Genomic DNA, 25,621 nt, shown 5'->3' with positions numbered 1-25,621 from the left:
ACCATACAGAGCAGGCATTCTTGAAATTATAAGGCTTCTATGGGTAAACTTCGAGAATCGTTTGAGTATCTCATTGCCGAGACGAGAGTCCTGGTTTTCTGCAATCAAAATATGGTCACCCTGGTGTTAGGTAAATAACTGCTATTGTGTGTGTGTGTATAATGCTGCTGGCAATACCATGAAAAGGGGCTCTGTTAATTTTCTGGAATTGAACACCAATAAACATGCATCGGATTCAGAAAGTGGTGACAGAATACTGAAAAAGCACTTGACAGACTTGAAGTGCCATGCCATAAGAAGTGTAAATAGCAATACTCAGCTTGTACTTAACAGCATTAAATCTAAAGGGTGACCTGAAAATGCTACTTAGGGTAAACAGTGTCAGTGAGAGTGAACATACATTTAAACCTACACGCACACACACACACACACACACACACACACACACACGCAGACCCTATCACAACCTTCCGTTGACACAGTCGCACTGCTTCACACACTTACCCTGAGAGAGAGTGTGTCAAGATTATAGAAACATGACAAAGAACAGGTGAAACAGTCAACGTCAGCTTTACTAGTTAATTCTGTCATGTGTCGGCTTACTGAAAATCGTGGACTGGCTTATCGGTAATTTGCATGTGCAAATACCCATATTTTACCTTCCAGATCAATCCTTGATGTAAAAACAAACCCAAAACCACAGCGGTGGCTTTACCAATTTGCAATTAAGCATCAGGTGAAGTCTTTTCACACGCCGATGAAGGCCAATCTGGTGTTTAATAAGCACACGTTATCCGTCAGTAAATGTTAAATTGCTCGCTTCTTCCGCCACATGCACAATCATAGTGAGAGCTGTGATCAGTATTCACGCTTTGCACAGCTCACGCCCGTCACTCCTGGCAGGGAATCCATTATTCCGGAGTTCTCCTCATCTCCTCTCACGCTTGCTCTCATTTGTTCTGGACATATTAAAAAAAAATGCATAATACGACATTTTCCATTTTCTTCTACCTGCTTTCCAATTAAACTTCCACAAAAGCTCAATTGAAAAGATTAAACAGAAGAAGTCTTTGTTGCCATCCCTCTGGTGAAAAATTCAATCTAATTTCTCCCACTAGAAGATGGGAGCAGTGTGGTACGGATGCAGATGTATATTTAGACTCTGAGAATGGGATCTCCAGACTTCCAAGGATCTATTTTAAGTCTTTCATCCTGTCCAGTGTTGATATGCTATTGAAAATTGTTTGGCCTCCTTCCAGGTGATACACCCATATCCTGTTAGTTTCTTCATGTACTTCCTGCTTAGGACACCTCTGATTACAGCTGAACAATCGCTTTGCTTACCTTTCCCATTGTGTTGTACTCCATAGCAATCTCCCGGAAGAAGAAATAGATAAAGTCTCCATAATTGACAGCTTGGACAAAGTAGGGCTCTGAGAATACCAAAAAAAAAAAGACAGAAATTGATGCAGCAAAGAAGATGCGACGTCACATTTCACGATAAACGGGCATGTCTGTCATCATATGCAGAAACACAGACAGCCTGGAGTGCATCATCCATCATACCACTGGAAGCATTTGCATGCAAGGAATGAGGTACTTCTCTATTGAGATTTGACAGGCTGGATTGGTGTGTTTTGTTTTTCGCCCTGCGGTGCACCAATTTCCTGTCTACATGGGCCCTGCCAGAGCAGCAGCAGGTTGGCAAAAAAACATTGGCATAAGCGCCTTCATGTCCTTCATACACAACACACACAAAACTTTGTATATCACATGCAAACATGTGGTCAGGCATGCGTAACAGAAGCCGTGCTTGTTTTCTAGCTAGTCTGTCAACTTTCCATTGCATATTAGGAAAGGCTTAGGTTTGATAGATATAGTACATAATGATGTCAAAGGAAAATACTGACATACTGTGTGTGTGTGTGTGTACAGGTATGTGTGTTTGCATGTCTTATGGACTCACCTTTTAGCCACTTGGAGTCATGTTTAACAGTGCGCAGAGTCGGGCTGTCTCCAAGGCTACGATAGATGACCGCATCGATGGCCAGGAAGTCAGTGACCGTGGCAGAGTACAGCTTGCCATCTGGAGGGAAGATGCAGAGATGGATAGAGAAACCAAGACAAATGAATGGGAGTAGAAGAAAAGCAACAAGGGGGGTATACAGCCAAAGGGGCTCAACAAACCCAGGCTTAGTGCTCAAGATGCAGCTCAACAAAACCTGAATTCCCCAAACAGTTAAACGGTACTGCGGCGGTGGAACTTACCTTGTCAAGTCCGGTTCTCGGCTTTGTGCTCAGTGCACGTTCACATGATAGGGGGCGTTTGATGTCATATTACTCTACTTTTGCTCAAAAATGTAATTATTATTAAGTCATTATTATGGAGCATTATGAGGAGTTCCCAAAAGATTATCACTGCCAAAAGCAGCACTGTCGCTGCCACTAGAATGAGGGAGGACCGCTGGCAGAATAATGCTGAGTATGTAAATGTGAAAGTTCACGCTGATTATTATACTAACTATACCCTACCAGTCTTTTCACTTACTAATGCTCAACATTGCGCAACTTTGACATAATAACACCTATCCATTTAAAAAATTTTTAAAAAAATTAAAAAAGTCTATTTTTTCATCTCTGAAATATGTCTCCATGTTTTGTGGCAACGTTTCCTACTGCTGCCCGAATTATCCTCGCTCCCAATAAATGGCGACGCCATCTCCAAATGAGTTACACAGTGAAACAGCAGCACTTTCATAGCTGATTTTTGAACTGAAAGTCTGGACATAACGTAAAGTCGGGACCAGGATATGAGTTTAGCTTAGGTTACCATGGTGATATAGCTGCTTTAAAAGAGAGCTCCGTTCGTTGGCAAGCCTGGCTTTACACTCAACACACTTTGCTAATCCACTAAAGTCGCTTTGCAGTATACCCCCCAAGAGTGTGAAGTGACATACAGTACATAAGAAACATAAACAAGTTTTATCACCACATAGCCCTTGCACTCTCTTCAACCTGTTGCACACATTTGTAATTCCTCAGCAGCTACTTGAAAGTGAGCACACACACACACACTACTACAGACACCTCAGCACCAACCTGACCTCAGTCCACCTCAGCTGCAACCACAGTGGAAACTCAAACTACATAATTGAAAGGGTGGCTGGGAGAGGAGCCCTCTCCATTACTCAGGGCTTCCAGCTCTCTGCTACACATTAGCCGGTCAAGCTGGGCTGCCTCTGCTGGAAGCTCACAGGGACAGCTCATCAATAGCGCCATTAATCAGTTGGCGGCAAACATGAAAAAGGGAACGAATGTCTTTTGCAGCCCACGGGGGAGCATCGGAAGAATTGCAAAGCCGTAGGCTGAAAACTGATTTACTCACTGGGAGGATGTATCCATTTGTGGCTCTTTTCACAAATATGGATTTTGACAAAAGGCAAATGACAAAGGCATTGACAGGAGGCGACAGTACAAGCTCTCCTGGTGCTAAGCTGTCCTGGTGTGGTTTGTTTTTGATGACAATGGAACCTCTGAAGTCCAATGCCACAAATGCTGTACAATTTGGAGCTCAACCTGAATTTTGTGGACAAATGGGCATCAAAAGTCAAACAAAGTTCAGCACAGTGAGCAGCTAAAGGATTCACTCCAAAAGTGTGTTTTGCTTTTTCCTTGGGTTCTTTATGTTTTTTCTGGTGCCACCATAAAGAGGTACCAGTGATGGCAAAGAAAGTGTGACGATCACCGTACAATGTAGATTGCATGTGCCTGAAAGCATTATGGCTTGCATGGAAATGGTCAGACTAGATTAGAACAATGCCCTCAAACTCGCGGCCCGTCGAGTCGCGACTTGTCATCAAAGCCTACTGTAAATACAGCATGATATCGTGAGGTTCCCTGAGATTCCCAACGCTACTCCCCATACTTGATGCCTCACCCAGACTCCCAGCCCCCCGGTAAATTGAGTTTAAGACCCCTGGATGAGGGCCATGAAGTCTGTCAGGCATCTTCAGTGGGAAGTTTCAGTTTTATCCAATTTATTACACATCTGTTTACACTGTTGTTCTGCAAGTATACAAGAAATGTTAAAATGTTACTTAAAAATGGACTGTTGTTTAAATAAAGGTTTTATGCTGGTGACAGAATGGATGGAGTTCAATTTTGGAGGCTCCACTGCACCACGGCCGTTTCATGTTTTAAACTTACCAGCAAAGAGGGCGACGTTGGCATGCTTGGCATCATAAGGGCAACGGGCCATCCCGCTGATCTCCTCTCCGAGAGCTTCCAAGCTGTCCATCTAGGGTCACAAATGAGGTGAAAGATCAACCAAGGGTTGAGCCAATGGTGTTGTGTAACATATAAATAACAGTAACAACTGCTCGCAATGAAAGGAAATGTTGCCTTTCAGGTGGCGCTCAAGGTGGAGAGCCTAAGACCGAGTGGCTTCCTTCCTGGCACAAGACTGCACAGTTTTTGTGTAATACTGCCCCCCCCCAGCGACGTCACATTTTCTTTCCACCACTTTCCGTCCTTTATCTTTTGACTTTAGTGTGTTTAAGAAGCGCTCCAACAGCCGCAGAGACAGAGCTTTAATCAATTTACTGTTATGCAGCGCCGTGAAGACGAATTCAGCAAGACGAAAAAGCAGGTGCACTCAAAGGGAATTTTACAATGTTTTTGAAGCTGACAACTTTTTGAATATTTGATCATAAAGGAATCCTAAGTGAATACTTTGCACAAGCAAAGCTTTAATCCAGCTCTAATGGGGCTATTTCCTTTACATACGAGGCACTCCAGTTTGCTGCAGTGTTGTTTGTGTGTGACTGTCAGTGGACCACAAGTGGATGAAAGGTCAATATCATCCCACCACGGGTCAACGTGTCTTCCCCAGCATGTGTCGTCTGTCTGAAAGTCTGAAAGCAGAAATACACAGTAGAGGTTGAGGTCAGGAAGAAGACCGCTAACTCGCTCTCCTCCTAGTCATCCTTGCTTGCACGTTCTCTCAACAAAGAGAAACGCAAATTGCCGAGGCTGTGAAGCGCTAACACCGCCTTTTCTGGTCTCTAAACGGGTCATTTTGTTTGCTATTTCTGTCTGGGCGGAAAAACCGCTATCATCTGCCCACTAAAAAGGTCACACACGCAATGCTAGAGAAGGCTGCTGGAGAAATTGTTGAGACTGATTTAGCAGAAGAAATTCCCACTTTCTCATTCCTACTGTTTTTGGTAGCTCATATAGGAGTGTTATTTATAAAGATAAGATGTAGTTTTACTAAGATTACATTGAGTGGGAGCAGTTGAGCTTGGAATTCTCACACACAAAAACACACACACACACAGCCATAGATCCCCTCCGTTGATGTCACCGCAGCGCTGACCTCTGTCCCAGGGTCTCAGCCGGCTGTCACTGATCTATTCCTGCCGTTTGAACATGCGGAAGACCCTCCTGACAAGCTGGCAGGCATTTGTGATTGCAGAACTGTCCAGGGCAATATCCAATATTCTTAGCCAGGCAGCAGAGAACCACAAAACTGCCATCGTGAGCCAAAGCAGTTGTAAACATAAAGCATTTGGATGGTTAAACAGCTTGAAAGCCGTTATGCCGTCGACTCTGCTAGCCTGTAAAAACAAAAGAAGTGCCCAGGCTAAACGCAATCCAAAGCGACGGGGCTTAACAGGAAGGTCGGGAGTTGCCGTAGCAACATGCAGGGATGTTCTGGATCTCAGCAGACAAACAATAACCTTGTATCTAGACGAATTAATTAGTGCAGACGGCCCACAAGTGTTTTCCTTAAAGCTATAGGCTAATGAATTATGCGAACACAATGTAGATCCAAAACATGGCCTTCAGGAGCGTTTGTAAACACAAGAGTGAGGATCGTGTTCCATTTTTTTGCTAAGTTGTGTTAGAACATGTTTTAACTAAAGAGCTCCTGGGTTGGCTGAATCAGTTTGCCTGAAATGACTTTTTTTTTTTTTTTTTGCTTTACTTGCATAATTTTCATCTGATATTGTTCAAAGATGCAGGGATTACCATATTGACGCCAACGTAAAACAAACCCTCTTTTTCAAGCCAAAATTCGTCTCTCCACGTCACTGGTGTGTGTGTGAGTGGCAGGACAAAAAGCTCTGATTCCATCAGGGAGAGGTCGTTTGGCTACCCTCTTTTTCTGATGTTTTTTTTTGGTAAAAATATATTCAGGTCAACATACAGTAGTGCTTTGCTACTAAAGATCTCTGCTGATTTTATAAGCAATATCCCAAAAGATGGCAGAAGGAGCCCTGCCATCTGCATAATTATTCATGTTACTCATAGTTAAAAGTTCAAGTGCAAAAGTTCTAACAAGGGCCAGAACCAAAGAAGGACGCATCGCAGCGGGTGATAAATCGTCACACCTCATTTCTCTGCAACCTGTTTGCCTGGCATGTCCTGCTTCTGACATTTTTACACCTTTGAGGGGAAAGTTTTTGCAGCTGTTCGTAAAAATCTCACATCTTAAACTATGTGGGGAAAAACGCTTTCATCTGGTGCTACACATCATAATTTGCAATATGGCACCCACCGGCCAAAATATTATAGGATTCAACGCAAGAGCTGTGTCAAAAAAAATCTGCAAAAATATTAAGGCTCAGATTTGATTGACACTGTCAGACAAGGTATTCATTTCACTATATTTTTTTTTACCTGCGCCAAGCATCAGAGCAGGAGGGCGAGGGTTGATTTGTTTGTCTGTTGGCTGGTTTGAGTGTTTGTGAGGAAGCAAAATTATTCACATAACGCCACACCAATTTCCATGAAATTTGGTGGATGAGTAGCTCATGTGCAGAGCAAGAACCCATGTGGACATAGGACTTTATTTTCTCTCCTATTTTTCTCAGTGGACGCGTCAACCCCATCAGTTTATTCATAATAAACAATAAAAAATGTGCCGAAGTGTAGCAGTATTTTGTTTTTTTCTCTGTTTTGTACTTGATGCATAACTCAGCAGCTGCATTATGACTCGTTACACTGTTCAATACGTCATTTTCCTGTGTTTGTCATGTTTCAAAATTTTGTAAAGGGGTGGTGGTAAATGTTTGGACTCTTCACGTTACATAGTTACAGTGCACTTGCATCGGGGCCCAAGTGGGCCAGTGACCGTCAAGTTGGCACTGACTTTGCAATGCAAATGATGTCTACGGGTCCTACGGGACCAGAGTGTAACAGTATAACCCTACTATGTTATGCCGCATCCTCCTTGTCCTTTCTCTGCTGTCTGAGGCAGTGGAGACCCTAACTTGCCAAGGAAACATCGTGTTCCCCATCATGCTGGGCAGGTTTAGGATTGTTCTATGAAGTGTACTCTACTGAATGCCATTCTAATTAGGAATCTTTCTAAATGTGAGAATCGCTCTCCCAGACTCTGGAGCCAAGCTGTGGATGCATCACCTGGCGACCTAAAACTGCCTCCAGACACCCCACTGATTCCCAACTCTCTGCCCCCTGGCAACAGGAGATGAAACTCTGGTCCGTTCATACGTGTGATCCCAGCTGGATGGACTGTTTATTATTACAACGCAGTCAGGGAGTGACAGGCGGAGAAAGCAACAGAGGGGAGGAATTAAGACTGGCAGGAGAGAAGAAACTGGGGAGGAGGGGGAGGAAAGGGCAGTGAGGTAGGTGGGGTGCTCGGATTATAGAGTCATAGCTGCCAAAGAGTCTCTTTTCCTAGTTTTCTCATTGTGGAATCCATGGACAAGAGAGGAGGAATAACTCACTGTAGCTAATGAAGAGGCATCATTGGAAGAACAGTTTGAAGGTGTAATTATTGGTTTGGGTAGAACAACCCCGCCTGACAACTTTCCTGACCTCCCCCCATTCCTCCAGCGCCCCACCCTCGCCTCCCTCACTCCCCTCCTGCTCACTGCTTGTTGATTAATGTGGGATGAGGCCGGCCCCCGAAAACAGAAGCTCTCTTCACTGTTGTCACACTGGGGAGATGGAGTGGCAAACTGGAGCCAAGATGGCACACACACACAGACACACACGCACACACAATTGACCAAAACAGCCCGTCCCTTTTGCATCGAGATAGACGGATGGATGCGTATGTGAATGTAAATGACATTTGTGGCGCCCTCTACCCGTTGTGCTATCAGTCCCTCCTGTGCTGCTGCAAAGGTGCGTTGCTCGATACACAGCCCCCATAAAGGTGTGTACCAAATTTTGTGGCGGTTCGGCCAAGCACCCAAAAGTTGCGGTGGGTGTTTTGTTTCAGTGCATTGAGCTGTGCGAGAAATTTCAAGTCAGTCCAACTTATAGTGTTTAGTAACAGCACCACCATGCGGTGCATTTGTCTGAAAAATAACAGCACAAGCAACACAGTAGGGGCGCATGTTTTGACAAATGTTCACCCATTTGTGTGGGGCGGTTCAATACATATGCACACTTTTGTGCTCCTACAGTCACACGCAGCGATTATAACTGCCGTTTGTCGTAGTGGTTTTTCAAGGAAAGTCACACGCGCGTACTGATAATATAATACTTTTATTAGTTTCACAGTGGGGAGACTGACACACTAATTAAGGAATTTGGCTAGAAACCCGTTTTCCTCATCACATTTTATAGCGTAACGTATCATAAAACATCAACTCATTTGCAGTGGAAAGCATTTGCGCGAGTGCACAAACCCTGGTTCCGTCTAACTTTACCAGGTTACTAGCAGCAGCAATGCCTGCACAGTAATAGCCAAACCTTGAAACCATAACCGGGGGGGACTATAAAAGCTAACCACACCTGATAAATGCGGGGACATAAATTCCACCTCCCTGCAGTATAGTGCTGTGATATTGCCGCATCCACTCTGTGTACTTATCATGCCGAGCCATGAAGGAAATGGAGCGAGCATGTCTTGTTTTTCTGGTAAACGTATCTAGTGAAGCAAAACAGGAGTATGTATGTATGTGTGTGTGTGTGTGTGTGTGTGTGTGTGTGTTTTTCCCCCCCACACGCCAGCAGGATAACATCAGCGTGTGATGTGACCATCTCGTCCTAACAAAGCAAACAACCATCGTCTCCTCGGTCTATGTCCTCTTGTTGTTCCTTGAAATGATTCTTTTCTGCCTTCCTACAAAGTAGTTCCGAGTGCCAATATTGTAAATGTCACTTCTGCTCATTCTTTAATAGTGTGCAATGATGGGGAAACAAAGTGAGCTACATTTATCTTGATTTAACAATATTCCGCCATGGACTTTGATGTGAAAGACATGTAATTAGAGTCAAACTGATGGTTTATTACTGCGTTTCCTCTCAGTTTGCCAAATTCACGGGGAATTATTTTATTCACTGTGAAAAGAGGTTTTTTTGCATCGTTTTTTTTTCACCTTTTATTATCTTTTTAACAAGGACAGTGGCAATTTTGAATTTGGGGCAATTAGAACATCGTCTCAGTGGATTCAACAGATGGCGCTGTTCTCAGTAAACTAACTTTTTCCCCTACAATGGATGCACAAGACAAGTCAAGGGATAAGTGATAAAAGTATACAGCTACCGCTTGTATTTTCTTGTAATATATTGTTGTATATCAATAAGACTTTTTTAAGACCTGTTTTGAGACAAAAAAAGGCAAGGCCAATGTATTTTTTAAAATTGTGTTCTCACTGGTAGATTGCAATCAAATAAAAATCATCTTTATTTTGATGACTGCTTCATAGGTCACCATTATCTTAACATTAGCATTACAATGCCTCCTCTGTTGTTTGCTAACAACCTCTGAGATACTTTTTGTCCCGGCTGCATCTCTCTAGGTCACTGGTGTGTGTGAGTGACAGGGAGAAAAGGTCGCTTGGGGAGAAGTCGTTTGCTGCCACCTGTGGTTTGCATGTATTTATCTCTAGACCCCGAATATAAGACGACTTTTTCAGACTTTTTTCTAGAGAAAAAATAGCGGATTAGATTTGATCAATGTCAATCTGGCTATTTTGAGTTATATTTTAAAAAACAAATACATTTTGTGCCAAAAATGAAATAATTACTTTTGGTGGTTGATATGCTACCAATTTAGCTTCATACAAAAACATCTCTTACATCGATTTACTCTAAAAAGCCCACCTGCAGTCGTCTTGTAACCTGAGGTCAGTAATGGAGTTCCGGTTCATTTTGCCTTGCCTGAAAGGACGTCTCTTTAAAAGCAAGTTTTATTTCAGCACATTTTTGGTTCATGTGAGAAGCTAGGCCGGTCTGTCCACCTCTAAATGGAGCATGTCAAAGTCCACCTGGAGATAAAGGAGTTGTGAAAGTCATCCATCTATGTCCGCCCCTGCACTCCGACATGGCTTTGTGCAAAATACCCTCATTCCTGTGTGAGCGGCAGGCCAAGAAAGGAGGGAAAAGCGAGATTTAAGAATGGGCGTCCTTACCGTGTATGTTCGACACGAAGGATTGAAAGCGTTTGTCCCGCAAACAAACAAGCTGTCGTCGTTTTGCTGCAGGAGGACTTTGATGAAATTGTGACACTCATCCTGCAGCAGATAGAGAGAAAAGAGGCATTTGTCATCTTTTATAATTGACACGTTCATGCTAAGAGGCACATGCGCTGCTCCAATGAAAGGTTCTGCGGGTGAAATGACAGGCTGGTTCCTTTCTGAAAGTGCACCATTTATACGTGGTAACAAACGACAGGCATGTAATCATGACGCCGAGCATTTCCTCTCGGTACGTCAAGACATGTTTACGGCTGATTTTTAATGGCAGTGCCGGGTTTTCAACCCAACGATATTGAAAGCCAAGGAGATTATTGTACAGTAAATCCAGGGAAAACACAATCAAGCTGCCATTTGATAGAAATATAATCACTAATGTGCTCTATGAATTGTGACAGCAGAAGGCTTTACGAAGCGCAGGCAGTGTGTTATTGCACCTGCAGGCAGTATGTTTGTGTGTCTATTTGTGTGTGTGTGTGTGTATTCCTACCTTGTGCTTCCCTTTCATCCGGCATGTATCCACGTCTGCCTGCCTGGACTTCCACGTCATTTTCTACAGGAAAAGATCCAAACAAAGAACACAACATTTTAAACGGGATCAACCTGTTATCTACACAAGCTGGCCACATCATTAGGTACGCACAATTCTAACCTGATAAAATACATACAGGTCATAATGAATATGATGTTGTGCTTGACGCTAGGAAATGAAGCATATTTGGTAACCTAAATTAGTGAGGGAAAATAATGATGCTAGCGAAAAATATTCAATAAAATATTATATAATGAGGGCTAAAAATACCACAATGTTTTCCTAGGTGGTGGGTGGAAGTACCACGGGATAGACTCTATAAAAAGTCCACAAAAATACAATATAAAATAATTGTATCATTTTTTTTTACATACGGTATATTTTATTAACATAATTTCATGTTGAAAATGGACTCTGCCTGACCAGTGAGTGGGGAAAAATAATTATGTTTGTGAAACATATTCAGTAAAAAGTGACATCATGAGGGCTACACCTCAATGTTCCCCTCGGTGGAACTGGAGGAAGTGATATGGGATATATTGTGTAAAAATTCAAAAAAAAAAATTTAAAAATTATATCATGTGGCCTAATTGTTTTATTATTTACTACAAATATTTTCAACATTACTTGTTTTCATTGCAAATTATTAAAATAATAATTATGACTAATAACTATTATTTCCAAATATGTGAACTAGTTCCTTGCTAGTATTCCATTGAACAATATGTTCATAATGGTGGCTGTATTTTTGGAGAGCTGTTTCTAATATTTTGGTTACCGTATTTAGCCACACCAGAGAGTGGAAAATATGACTAACACCAATCAGTATGGTGCGGTGAAGTTCTACACCACTGCAAACTGGCTCTGATGTGGGATCTCTGGGTAAAAAAAAGCTATTCACTCTGAACACGGATCGGCGATCAGTTTACCTACTTGTGAGCTTGTAATGCTCTGGCATGAGAGAAGGCCATTTGATACGGACTCTGGATCGGTATGAGCTGTACAGATCTCACCGCGCTCAAAAGAAATGGTGGGATTTCAGTGGCATCTTGCCAGCTATTTAGACAATAATGGCTGTGTGTTGAGTCATTTTCAGAGGTCAGTAAAACGGTACACGCTGTACACTGTCTACTCTAAAATGCATTAAAGTATTGTCCCTTTGGAAGATATAATAAACACGATTGCTCAAATGTGAGGGGTGTACTTTTCTGAGATAGTGTATGGTATAGACATATATACGCCATGGTCTGACTGTAGATCAGTGCTGAACAACACAAAACATCAGTCACATATAAACACAAGCACTTATCGGTCAATGTAAAGCCTTGCGACACACATGAAACACACACACACATCCATGCACACTGTGTGGCCCCTGAGTGGTGCATCAAAATCACTCGCTGCCATTATACTCCATGTTTGGAGCTGATTAAAGAGCCCTGGCCATCCATCAGCGTCTCCTACCAGCCTTTCATGTTGAGGCTGCTCTCATTAAAGCCCTTTGGCTGAGCTTTGACATTGACGTGGAGGTAGAGTCGGAGAACAGACACATCACGGTTCCAATTGCGTTTGCCTGCGTTACGCTGAGGTTGCAACTATGGGATCTTCTTCCCTTGAGCTTCTCATTTTTCCCTTTGCCACTCCCACCCTCTTTGCTTCCGATGAGCGTGGCTGATAGGTGCTCGCTTGCTGAGTGATTGGATAATCTACTTAACGGGGTCACTGTGGTGCGCACAGCAAGCTCACTTCCCATGTGCGTACGTAACACACACACACACACACACACTCACACACGACAGGTGATTAGGGTTACGTCGTCAGCCGCAGGATAAGACGTCCTGGTCTTGCTCACCTTACTGAAAAAGATCTCGTCACCAGTGGCGGTGTCTGTGTCCACCGTGTATATGTGATCCCTGTTACAGAGACAGAGAGAGACAGATGAGAGGTCAAGCAGTCAAAAATTCAGCAAGCAGTAAATCCATTGCTCAGCCTTCCTCTCTGCTGTTCCCCCTGCAGGCAAAAAACGACCTAAAAAATGTGTAAACTTTGTTCAAACTTTTAAAAAAATGACAATAAACAAAAGGAGGCCAGAGCTATTTGCTCTGTCAGACAGAAACAGTCAACAAAGCTTTGGAGTGCTGTGGCGTGAGGCTGCGGGACAAAAGCCTCTTTGTCCCGAAGGAAGGGCTCCACTGTGGGGAGGAGGTGAGGTGGCGAGACAAGAGGTGCCAAGTCACTCAGAGCTGTTCAGGTCAATTAAGCTCAGTGTTTGAGCTACAGGAAATCCATAGAACCACTCATTACAACTCAGACTTCCAGACTTATATGTGTGTGTGTTTAAGCCTGGAAATTTACGAGCCTCTCCCGACTCTCGCACACGACTACAACAGGAGTCTGCAATGTAGAAAGACAACAAATTGCCTACCCCGTTATTCATCTACCATTCATCCATTTTTACATCATTAGAATAAAAAATGGATTATTTCTCCCAGTCATGTCGCAGCCACTTGTTGCTCAGCAAAATTTGCGGCAGACAGAGAAAAACCTTCCAAGACAGCAATAAAATTGATTGAATTATTATTATTATTTGCTAAAATATCATTGTTGTTGTAATAATTTATTATTATATTATTTATATAGAATAATTTTGAAAATCAAGTCACTACCCTATAATCTGTAAAGTCGGATCCAATGTAAAACCCGCCAATGTGTGTCCCGATACTTTTGTTCATACAGCGTAGACCCAGCAGCAGGTCATATGGAAGACATAAAGGGTTAACTACATCCTAGCTACACCTACTTACCAAAATGAATTAGGAAACAGACATCCAGAGGCGAGTGTGAGGGGGAATTACCTCATTTGCACACAGAAAACCTGAGGTGGCTGTGCCCAAGCACTGTCACCACTTCCATTTGCTGCAGATTCGCTGTTGAATGTGTTTTTAATCAAAGTGCGTACGAGCACCGTCGTCTAAGCCACATCTTAATTACGCTCTAGCTCCCAAACCTGCGCTTGGCCCGCCCGTCCTGCCTCGCTGTCTCATTAACTAAATCTAATAAACTCTTCGGAGGGACAGGCATCTTGAAATGAATCCACTTATATCACTTTCTGGGGAGGAGGTGGTGGATGGGGAGGATAGTGAGCGGATCTCCTTAAGGATGCAACCCAGTCTACTGTACATTATCAGCTTTGACGCTTAAATTGAATAATTAATCTTTGAGAGCAGTTGAAATTAGGGAAGCATGGCTGCTGCTAGGGAAAGGACATATTCCCAGGGAGGTAAAAAGCTCATTCTCATTTTGTCACAGCTGGAATTAAGCAGTTGTCACTAATTTGAACTTGTGAGGTCAGGAAAGGTAAGAAAAAAAAACTTGAAATGCAGCATCCACTAAAAATACCTGAGGTTGAGTCTTTGGTTGGACGACCATCGCATTGCAACAGTCTGGCTAATTGATCTATTTAATGTCCAGGCTGCCTGTGGCCTGTTTTCTTGTTGCTTCTAAAGTCTGTGACACCTCACTGCAGTAAATGTCATCATTAAAAATGGCAACAATCAAGCGAAACACTTAAAACAATCTGAAGAAAAGACTGAAAATAGGAAATGGGATAATAAAAGGACAGTGATGGATGACATCAATATCATCTTCAATTCTTTCTCTTCCAGTTCACTAAATTGCGCCTTCAACTTCCAAGTGAAATATCCCCACTTTATATCAAAAAGACAAATCAAATGCGATTAAATCAGAGGACTGCTTGGCAGATTTAATGTGATCCCGCGGCTTCTTTTACTGCCTGCAATTTTAAACCAGCTCATGAGCAATATGTAATTGACTGCGCCATAAATTTGTAGCTTCGCTCCCCTGTCCTCCGGGGCCAAGGCCTTTGCAGGCAGATACAGGAGTTTTGGGCTCCAGTGGAGATTAGTGGCAGCCAAGAACATGAGGCATCCCTTAAACATCCTGATTGGGGATGGAGGAGTAGGACAATGGAGCGGCTGTGTCAACACACACTCTGAAATCACATGAACTCACTAACACACAACACTAGATACACAAACACAGATGCCCCCATTCCCCTATTCCCATCTGTACCTGAACACATACTGCGGAATAGGGATGTAGCGATTACCCGTATTAAGGCTTAACCGCGGTAAAACTCGGTTAGTATTACCGTTTTTAAAAAAATTATCGTAAAACCGTGCTTGATAGCCGTACTTCCATAAACTCACGGACCAGTGACATTGCTCATTTCCTGGAGAAGCAGCCATTAGTTACGTTGTGTATCGCTCTCTCAAAGCACCAAGCTCTTGCTTTCAAAAATACCGCCTGTGGCCCACAATGCATTGCCCGTGCCCTTTCGAGCCCTATAAGCAGCAAGCAAACAGAAGAGGGCGCGGATGGAAGGTTTATTAGTGTGTGTTGTTTGTTGTTTTTAATAAAACCATGTTAGACTTCAGTGTTTGTATCTGTACTTTTGAAACATTTTGAGCACATTCAACAGCACCGTGATAATAATGATAACTGTGATCATTTTGGTCGCAATAATTGTGAAATTTTCATATCGTTACATTCCTACAGTGGAACCTCTAAGATAGAACAAGATGCTGGTCAGCCTCTGAAGCAACACACACAATAACGTGATGGACCGGACAGCTGTGTTGCTTTACGATGGTAACAAACTTCTCTTTCATCTTCTGCTTGAGGACGCTCCAAAAGTGTTCTCTCGGGTTCACGTCTATAAACATACTTGGTCACTCCATGGGCTTCACCTTGAGGTTCCTCAGCAAGGCACTTGTCATCTTGGAGGTGCGTTTGGGCTCCATATCATGTTGGAAAACCGCCATGCGGCTCTGTTTCCGAGAGGAGAGGCTTCACAATGTCACAGTGTATGATGAAATTCATGTTTCCCTCAAGGAACCACAGCTCCCTAGTACTGGCAGCACTCATGTAGCCCCAGACCATGAAACTACCACACCTATGCATTATCTTGGTACTCACTTAATAATTAAAAAAGGTTGCTGAAATGTGAGCGATGTAGCTCTTTTGTGAGACACTGTAAATTTAGAGCACCAACTGGGACATTTGGAACCCCCAAAATGTGTCTGGTGATAATGCGACTTCATCATTTCCAACGTCAGTGTGGTATACTATCTTTAGATTGAAACCACAAAGGGTATTAAGTTGGGGATGCGGATCGTGAAATTCATCCCCAGAGAATTAATAATGGCAGCATTTGACATTGGATAAGTCAGCAACACTGACTTCCAGTTTGAGTCATCCGCTGTGGGCTTCCCACTTCCCGAAAGTCATCAACAGAAATGCGCGAGTAGGATGGAAGGCATGCCAATCTGCTCTCGGAAACAAATATGGCACTATTGTGAAAGAGAGCAGGGACGAGCTGAGTGACGGCGGCGAGACGACGGTGGCATAGATGGACGTGAAACCAAGCGCAACCATGAGAACACAAGGGTTTTGTGCCAAAGGAATGTCGTTCTGAGAATTCCGTCCATCTGCTGGCCCTTTGTCAAAGTGCTTTGGTGGTAAGGAAGAGTGAACCGCCATTAGCATGCATCGCGTACCTTCTGTTGCTCATTGCCAAAGAGAAGTGCTTACATGTACATCACGTACATGCCACCCTCGACCATATTCCTCATAACTAGATCACAGGGGGTGGTGGTGGGGTGGGGGGCTTTCTCTGGTTCAAATCCTTTACAGAAAGTGGACTGGAGGAGGGACTTGGGGAGCCCCTCTGGGCTGTGAGGGGGACATGGGGAGCTTGTGAATGGGCTGAGGGCATGAGGGGCCCTGGGTGATGTGGTGCCATGAAATACAACAAGCCAGAGTTCACTCGACCCCTTCAAACTGGGGCAGGTTGGTCTTTTAGCTGGTTCTCAGTATGGCAGATTCTCTCCACTTATGGTGTGTGTGTGTGTGTGTCGAAAGGTCAGTGGGATAAGGGGCATGTTTTTGAGCATGAGGCCTAGCCTTATTGATTTGTATCAGTGGTGCTTTATGCAAAGACACCATTGGAATGCAGAACAGAGGAATTCAAAAACATAAAACCCCAGTTGCATGACACATGTCCAATGCTTCCCCTCCCTCAGATCAAGCCAATTGTGTTGCTGCACTAAAACACAAGCGTACGTTGGAGGTTCACAACTGTTGTGGCAGCTGGTAAGTGTAGGAGGAGATAAACTGAAGCACATAGGGAACAAACGCTGGATTAAAGAATATATTTGGTGAGCTGCGTAAGCAACATCTAATTGTTAACAGGATTCGCATTCAAAACCTTACACACAAATTACACAATTGTCGTCTTTGAAAGCAAAGCCAGCAATTTTTAAGCATTTTAAATGACATAAAAAAGTGGACTAGCCCGGAAAACACCCCAACCCAAAGCAATAATCCAAACAATGCCAGAATGTGTCCAAGGCATATGCCGTGGACTAGCCTAGAATATATTGCAACCCAAAGCTATAAATACAACATTCACTTGCCTAGAATCTACCCAAACCAAAAGCTATAAATTTAACAATTCCAGAATATATCCAAAGGATATTCCACGGATTTATACCAGAATATACCAAAACCCAGTGAAGAAACTGATTAATACCAAAATATACCACAGGGTTATAAAGTGGATTAGCCCAGAATATACCATAACGCCAGGGTATGAACTAAACCATCCCAGAATATACCATAGGGTTATAAAGGGGAGTATCCCTGAATATACAAAACTGAACTATCCCAGGACATACCACAGAAGTATAAAGAGGTCTAGCCCAAAATATACCCCAAGGTTAAGGTATACGAGCACATACATAGAGTAAATACCCAAAACCCAGGGTATACAGACACCATAATACCAGGGAAATGTAGTACACTAGCCCAGAATATACCATAACTCCAGGGTATACATTTAATCATCTCAGAATACTGTATACCACAGGGATATAAAGCGGACTGGCCCAAAATATACCCTAGACCCTAGATACATATTTTAACGTGTATAAACCACCCAGGGTTAAAGTGTAAATTTAATTTATTTACTAAAAAAAAATAATTCATATACTAAAAAAAACTGATCTGCTGCTTCCTGACTCAGTTCCAGTTCTACAACTAGAAATGACTTTGTATGTGTATGATACCTCACTAGGTACTTCATATCTTCATTTTAACGGCTAAAAGTCTTGTGAGAAAAGTATTTTACAAACATTGAAAGTTAAGTTTTGAGCCATATGTATAATCCAGGTGAACTGTGTGCAAGCTTTGTTTCTGAGTGAGTACGTGGCTGCATGTCGGGAGAGGGAGAAGAGGCCAACGTGTAATCCCAGTCATTAGTGGGTTTTAACAGGATTTGGTACAGCGACAATAATGGACACTCTAGCTGCCTGCACCGTGCATAGGGAGAGGCAACGCGACTCCTCTGAGCCAAACTAACCTGCATTCGCGAATGCTTGAGCGTCAACGGCAACCACAGAGTTAGTGTGTTCGTGCAAATGTTTCCCAAGACCCAGACGGTGCTGTCAACACACAGTGCTCGCTGTTGCCATAGCGAGGCCCAACCGAGCGCCAGGAATGACGACTATGCCCCGCATGTGCAGAGACCTGGGGTATGCCGACGACTCAGGCTATACAGTAACACATTCACGCATGCTCCGTTATATAGAGGCAGTTTTCATTCCTTGCATGTGTCCTCATGTCCCCCAACCAACCAACTAAAACCTAAAAAAAGACAGTTTATACAACCTGATATTAGATGGTGCAAACAGTAACTTGACCACCTCTAATTAAAGCCAGGCCGTGCCTTTTCAATTATAAGGTGAATATTTTAAAGCTGTAGCTGATAATTACACCAGCATGCTCCCAACCTCTAACTGTGATGGGTGGATTGAATCACAGAGCCTTCAGCCAACATTAACTTACAGTTTAGTGATAAAGAAAACCCTATTCTACTTAACATATTAAACTCATTTTCAATTATAAAGAAACAGTGTGAATTTAATTGAAGTTTGCTTCAGCAAGACAATTACAGCTCGCTGTTCTTCTTCTCATAAATTGGGTTATGAGTAGTCCAATAAACTAAGAATATAATCAGTCCAAAACCCATAAAGTCAAATTCATGGAGGTATTTTTCCACTCAAAAAAGCTTGTTTTTAGAGACATCATATCATGTCTTGGGTCTGTTTTGTTTTATCTTTCACTACTTTGGTTAGTAGGGGGTATAAAGTGTAAACTGGTTTGTGTGTATCGGGGAAGCTAAAGGGGAACTCTGACGTTGTGTACTAGCAACCCTACCGGACAGAAGCAACAGTATTCGTTCGTTGCTGGTGGGAAAGGTTTGTTTGTTGGACTTTATGGAGTTCACCAGATTTGACGCACTGGACTTTTTAATCAAAGGTGTGGACTCGAGTCACAATTTTGAGGACTTTGGACTTCATCATATCATATCATCATAGACTTGCAAGTCGACTTGGCGTTTGACATCAGTGACTCGGGAATTGATTGGACTTTAGTCTGATGAATTGAAACTTTTTGTGTGTGTGTGTTGTAGGCGATATCTTGGCGATATATATCTATATTTTACTCAATTGTTTTACAAAATCCTATTAAACTCGAATTAGTGTGGTTTAGAAACAATACAACAACCTGACACAGAACAGGTACAAAATGTGCCAGTAAATCTGCCTCTCTGTTTATGTCTGTGCCGTGTTATCATCTTACATTTTAGCTAACAGACTCTCCTCCCGGCTCAACTTTGACCTTTGTGCACATTGTTATTCTGCATGAGAGATACTAAATGTCACATGGGTTCTCACAGTTGTAGAAATCCAAGAACACACACTAGCAGCAGCAGCATCTGGACACAGTCATCAGAAAAATGGCTTGTGTGACTGGAGTATGCTAAATGGATTACAAACAACGTGTGGTTGATTTAAAAGTGCATGGCCCCACATACACTCACTCATACATACATCCAGCAAAGTGAATGATAAATCTCCTGCTGCTCTGTGATGTATTGGCTCTGAATGTCATGCTGCGTGTACCTTGAACATGAAATATGGAGCATTCGGGAGAGGAATCCTGCATCAAGAGTAGTTTATAGCTGAATTACTGCATGCTGCTCGAGCACCTGTGACTGTAAGCACTCGCCAGCCACAACGTTAGATATACCATCACAGTGTGCTCCAAGAACAATGTCAAAAAATATGCTCATCCTTGACCTATGACCAACTCCTTCAGTGCATAATGTAGCTCATGCATATTACAAATGTTGATTAAAAAATATGAACTTTAATTACTTAATTCTCAGTTTGAATCTACACTAGTATTATTTGTGCAGGTGTAGCTAAGGTTGTAGCCGTCAAGTGTATACAATACATACAACTGAGCACTTTTCAGTGTTAGGGTCATACTGAAAATGTAAAAATATGTGGAAAAAGGTTGTTTTGACAATGAAGTTGAAATATTAAGAGTAAAAAAGTTACTAAAATGTTCCGGGGGGGAAAGTCAGAAAAAAGAGAATGACGTGGTCATTTTTAAAGAGGCCAAATTTTAAATCAAAACAACCCTGTAACTTCAGCATGATTTTTGTTTACAAGCGACATCGGAAGGAAAATAAAATTAGGCATGTATTCAGTCCAAATCCCATCAGGCTTTCTGGAAGGCTGCATTATGAAGGACTACTGCCTGGCATCTCTTCAGCCTCCATTTCTTCCTCTTCTGGCGCTGAATATGATTCAGAATATTAAGGCTCTAAATGATTCCTGACCTGAATTCGTAATCGTGATTTTAAAGCCGATGGGGCTAACGACATTTTACACATATTGGCTCAAAAAAGATATGAGCTAGTTAATGGTTGCTCAGTTGTGTGCTGACATATCAAGATAGAAGCAGCAGGCCAAGCGAACAGAGCCTCCGCTCTCCTCAAATCAACACATCTCATTCAAGCACACAGAACCTGATGATGAATAATCAATCAGTACGTCTGTTGCTACGTTCGGTCCTCGCCAGAAACTTGACTCTTTCCCTTCATGGGTTTAGACACTTTACTCTATTTACAATTTCATCAGTAGCTAGATTTGTATCTGGGATCTTGTTATTTCATTGCCAGCATCAAAACAGGAGCCAAAGAGATTCAATACAGTGTGTAGCCATTCAAAAAACACTGAATGTCAGGCTTTGGATCGTGTTCACAGAGACCATCTGCGAGCTGCAGCGCACCAGCCACTGACTGGAGTCATGATGGCAAAGCTGGCTCCACAAACAAGTTATTTGACTGCACAGTTGACATAAAAGTGACTATTTAATACATCGCTTTGCTGGCTGCTTTTCACATTGATTGTGTTCCTCAACTGAGTATCATTCGATTTGATCCACATCCTGTTACAATGGAGGCCACACTATCGACTACACTTTACTTGTCTGCACCGGGATCAGTGGCGGGTCATCCAGCGCAGTTTCAGCTAAAGAAAAGTATTTCAGTTATTTCAGGGTCAAAGACCCCTAGGCTGTATGTTCCAATTCCCGTCTTCTTTGGGCAGACATGTAAGAATGCGGCCAACAGCAACAACACACATGGGTATTCTAAAGCCTAAAGCCCCTAATGTCATCAAATTCAAAATTTTACAAGAATTTTAGGGAAAAATGTCATTAAAATAGCACAAAAACCTCAACAAATATCATGAGACTTCAGCTTAGTGAGCATCTAAAGCAGGGTTTCTCCACTTAATGATCAGGACTCAAACCGTGTCACAGGTGGATTTTTTTTTGTCGAGTAAACATGATCCGATATTGATATTTAAAAAAAACAAGTATTGGTTTATATTGGCCTACATCTAAAATATCCAATGTTACCACTCCGATACAGGCAGTCCATTCCTTACTCCGCTCCAGCACTTCTATCCAGCAGCGGCCGGATGCATCATGTAGAACCCAGGCGATCATAATAGCAGCGTGTTAACCAAGAAGTAGGAGTGATATCGCTCCGTGTTGAAGTATTTTTGCTAAAGTCCGAAAAAGACGTTGTAGATGAGTGCAAAACTTGTCATGCACAAGTTTCCCATAGTGGCACAGAAGCGGACAAGTTCAATATGACCAACCTCATCACGCATTTGAAGCAGCATCACAAAAAACAGCATGAGGATTTTTGCAAGACAAGGGGACGGCAAAAAGTCATTAGCTACAGCAGAAAAGAGCCGGTCCCTATAGCAGGTGAGTAATGTCGCGTTTAAATGCATCATTTTAAGTAAGTGAAATAAAATTTTGCTTAGCTGCCACTATATTGTGGCCCACATGCATGAGATACCTACCTACCTACCATACCGACTGTTGCTGACTATTATTCTCTGTTTGATGGCTTCATCAAGTCTTTTCTAACATTCCGTACTACACAATAAGTAATAAAAGTACTGTATGTTTGGTTTGTGCTGATATCAGATTGATACCGATATCGGCCGATGCTCAAGGCTTCAATATGGGAAGTGATTTTTTAATATTTTTTTTTACTAAGGACACCGCTATTGAAATGACGTCACATCATCAAAGTAATGATTGCTCTGTTCTTCGACATTGCTTACATGTTGATTTTGACAATATAATATGTATTTTACTAAGTTATGGTCTTTTATTTGGGTCTTATTTGGAAAAAGGGTTAACCCCTTGCTTTTTATTTGGCTTTTTAAAAGAACAAAGTTACCTGTGATAGCAAATGTGAATAGTGTGATCATACTTTGGCTTCCTTCCACATTCCAAAAACATGCATGTTAGATTAATTGGAGACTCTAAATTGTCCATAGGTGTGAATGGTTTTTGCCTATATGTATCTTGTGATCGACTGGCCAATGTGACCCTGGGATGGGCTCCAGCTCACCTGGGACCCGAAGTGTAGAAAATTGATTATTGGACTTCTTTTTTTAGATGCATGGAAAATGTTACTTAAAGCAATGGCTGTAGAGTTAATAAAGGTTTAATAATGCTGGCAGTTTGACCCCGGAACAGATTGCACAGTACATCTGTTCATATAGACACTCTTCTTAATCCATTTAACAACTGGTCAGTGTAATAAAATGGGCAACATACATACATGCGCCAACAAACACACCCCTCAAATAAACCCTCTGTGTCCCATTTCCCTCCCCTTGTGGCCCTACAACTGCTGGCTGCCACCTCATGTGGAGCAGGTGGGCAACAGGCGCACCAAAGTCTCTGGCGCCCTTCCCTACACACACACACACACACACACACACACACACACACACTCACTTCTTTCCAGATATGTTCAAAAGCAGCAGCCTCCCCGGCTACTTAATTTGACATGCTTGGGAGCAAAACAAAGAGTGACCCCCTCCCCTCCTCCCATTGTGTCTTTTCATCCAGTCAGGCCTGCACTCAATTAGCCAAGCTGATGAGAATCATAGAGACCTTTTAAGTTGTGCAAGCATTGAAATTACCTATAAGGATAATTGCAAACCTAATGACTCATCGTGCCATGAGGCGGAGAAACATTTCTAAATGAGCAAATCAATATGAGTGTTGTTTAACAGATAATGTGATACTGCACGTACTAGACAAATAGCACATGGAAAATGACTGAACAGTTTGCAAATGAGTTACTCTGTTGATAATAGATTTTAAAAAATGAGGAGCCTTGCCATGTCCTCCATGATTCACCACCTTATCGTGGTGGAGGGGTTTGAGTGCCCGAGCACTGTTGCCAACAAAAGTAGCTATTGGCTGACCTACAAGTCGCTAGGTGATGTCATTGTCTAATTTGCATATTATTTGCGTATGACTTTGTAAAATATGCTGTAGGAAAAAAAGCATAACCTCATTAGAGAGACAAAAAAGTGAGTAAAAGCATCCTTAATTATGTTTAGAACTATAAATAAAGTTGATTCTTGGTTTGTTCATTTAAAATTGGCCAACACTTCATCAAAATAAAATATCTGTAATATTTTATCTCGGCCAGCGCCTCTGAAAGTCTAGACAGCGTAATAATTACATCCAGACTCGCCTGCAGCCTCCACCCTTTAACTTGCAGTTCGGACTACTTCTTTCATTTATCAAACAACGTAAGTGATCGATCAGAATGAGGCTTGAGTGTAATGAGTAGTAATTTAATGAAGATTAAGGAACATTTACGTTTTAGGTCCGACTCTGTAAAACAGGGCAAAATCCACCCCGCGGCATTGCGCCTCATGCATGCGTAATTCATGGATGCGTAGAGCTCCACTATGCTCTGTGTGCCACGGAAGCTGACAGTCCACTGACGGCTTGTGACCGCTTTGGGGCGGGGCGGACTTATCAGCAGTACCTGCTGCTGCTCAGTGAGAACAGAAACTGCAGGACAATACGTGCTTTCACTTTTAAGTCCCCAAATACCATAAAACTCTCCAAACGACGCCTGAAAAAGTCAGTTGTCGCTAGTCATCTTTTAGAAAAGAAAATAACCCCAAGAGGGTTTGGAATGTCACCAGATTTAGCGACAAAGTGGTCAGTTTGGCAACACTGTGTGTGTTGTTCGCTATATGCCCCTGGAAGGGTCTCCAAAACAGGTCCTAGGTGACGGGCCAGACAAAGACTGATTCAGAAGACCCTATGAGAAACAACAAAATGAGGGACAGCACCTCACCCGTACGTGGGAACAGTGCCCCTGGAATGGCAGACTGGGGTGGTGGTGATCTATATTGGTGGTGATCTATATAAGAAGGGTGATCAGAGGGTGTGTTCCAACTATCGGTGGATCACACTCCTCAGACTCCCTGCAAAAGTCTGTTACAGGGTGCTGGAGGGAAGGTACAACCATTTGGTTTTCGTCCTGGTCGCGGAACATTGGACCAGCTCTACAGCCTTGCAAGGGTACTGGAGGGTACATGGGAGTTTGCCCATTTTAATGTGTCCCTCGCGGTGTGCTCCAGGAGTATGGGATGGGTGGCTCGCTACTACGGTATGTGCATGTTGGCCTCCACCAAGGCTGCCCTTTGTCACCAATTCTATTCATAATTTTTATGGACAGAATTTCTAGGAGCAGGCAAGACGTTAAGGAAGTCCGGTTTGGGGGCCTTAGGAAATCTTACTGTGCCTCAGCCTGGATGTGAATTTCAATGCTAAGTTATTAAGTTGCGGTTCAATGATGTTCCACTGTTCCGCGTCAGTCCTGTAGATGGCGGTAATGCACATTACAAAGTGTCAACAACTTTCAAACAACTTAAAAGGACGACGAAACCATAGCCACTGCCTGTGGGGTTTGTGAAATGCCAATGCTATTAAAATAACGCACATTTCTTGGAAATAGGTCACGTTTTTGGAGTTACACGGGTAATCAAAATATGAGAAAGTGGTGAGTCTTAACATTTTGCTCACTCCTGATCGAAAAAACAACAAAGAGTGACATGACCTTCGCCTTGATTGATAGTCCACCTGCTCAGCTATCAGTGTCAAGCTGCCAACAATCAATGAGAATCATGGCGGCTGTAACAACAACAGAGCGTGAGCCTACCTGGCAGCGATGAATAAGGTCTTGTTCATGATCATGATGAGCTGGATGTCCAGTTTGTGCCGTTGTGTGTTGTTTCTGCCGGGCTTGTGGCCCACAAACGCCGGGTATTGCTTGGTGTCTGCAGGGAAA

General features: G+C 42.7%; 1 protein-coding gene across 3 annotated transcripts in view; it reads right to left on the bottom strand.

Moving 5' to 3' along the window:
• The window catches only part of sema6a (sema domain, transmembrane domain (TM), and cytoplasmic domain, (semaphorin) 6A), a 144,924-nt gene that overhangs the window by 50,339 nt on the left and 68,964 nt on the right, over positions 1 to 25,621 (bottom strand). For all 3 annotated transcript variants that reach the window (XM_054773681.1, XM_054773682.1, XM_054773683.1), the window contains exons 3-9: positions 25,493 to 25,610; positions 12,845 to 12,905; positions 10,951 to 11,013; positions 10,398 to 10,499; positions 4,207 to 4,297; positions 1,967 to 2,086; positions 1,345 to 1,433 (exon numbers count right to left, since the gene is read on the bottom strand). In XM_054773681.1, coding sequence (XP_054629656.1) covers positions 1,345 to 1,433; positions 1,967 to 2,086; positions 4,207 to 4,297; positions 10,398 to 10,499; positions 10,951 to 11,013; positions 12,845 to 12,905; positions 25,493 to 25,610 — 644 coding nt within the window. The remainder of the gene's footprint in view (positions 1 to 1,344; positions 1,434 to 1,966; positions 2,087 to 4,206; positions 4,298 to 10,397; positions 10,500 to 10,950; positions 11,014 to 12,844; positions 12,906 to 25,492; positions 25,611 to 25,621) is intronic.

Source organism: Dunckerocampus dactyliophorus, chromosome 4 (genome assembly GCF_027744805.1).
Source record: "Dunckerocampus dactyliophorus isolate RoL2022-P2 chromosome 4, RoL_Ddac_1.1, whole genome shotgun sequence".
NCBI classification, from domain to species: Eukaryota; Metazoa; Chordata; class Actinopteri; order Syngnathiformes; family Syngnathidae; genus Dunckerocampus; species Dunckerocampus dactyliophorus.
This window is presented reverse-complemented; position numbering and strand designations above follow the sequence as displayed.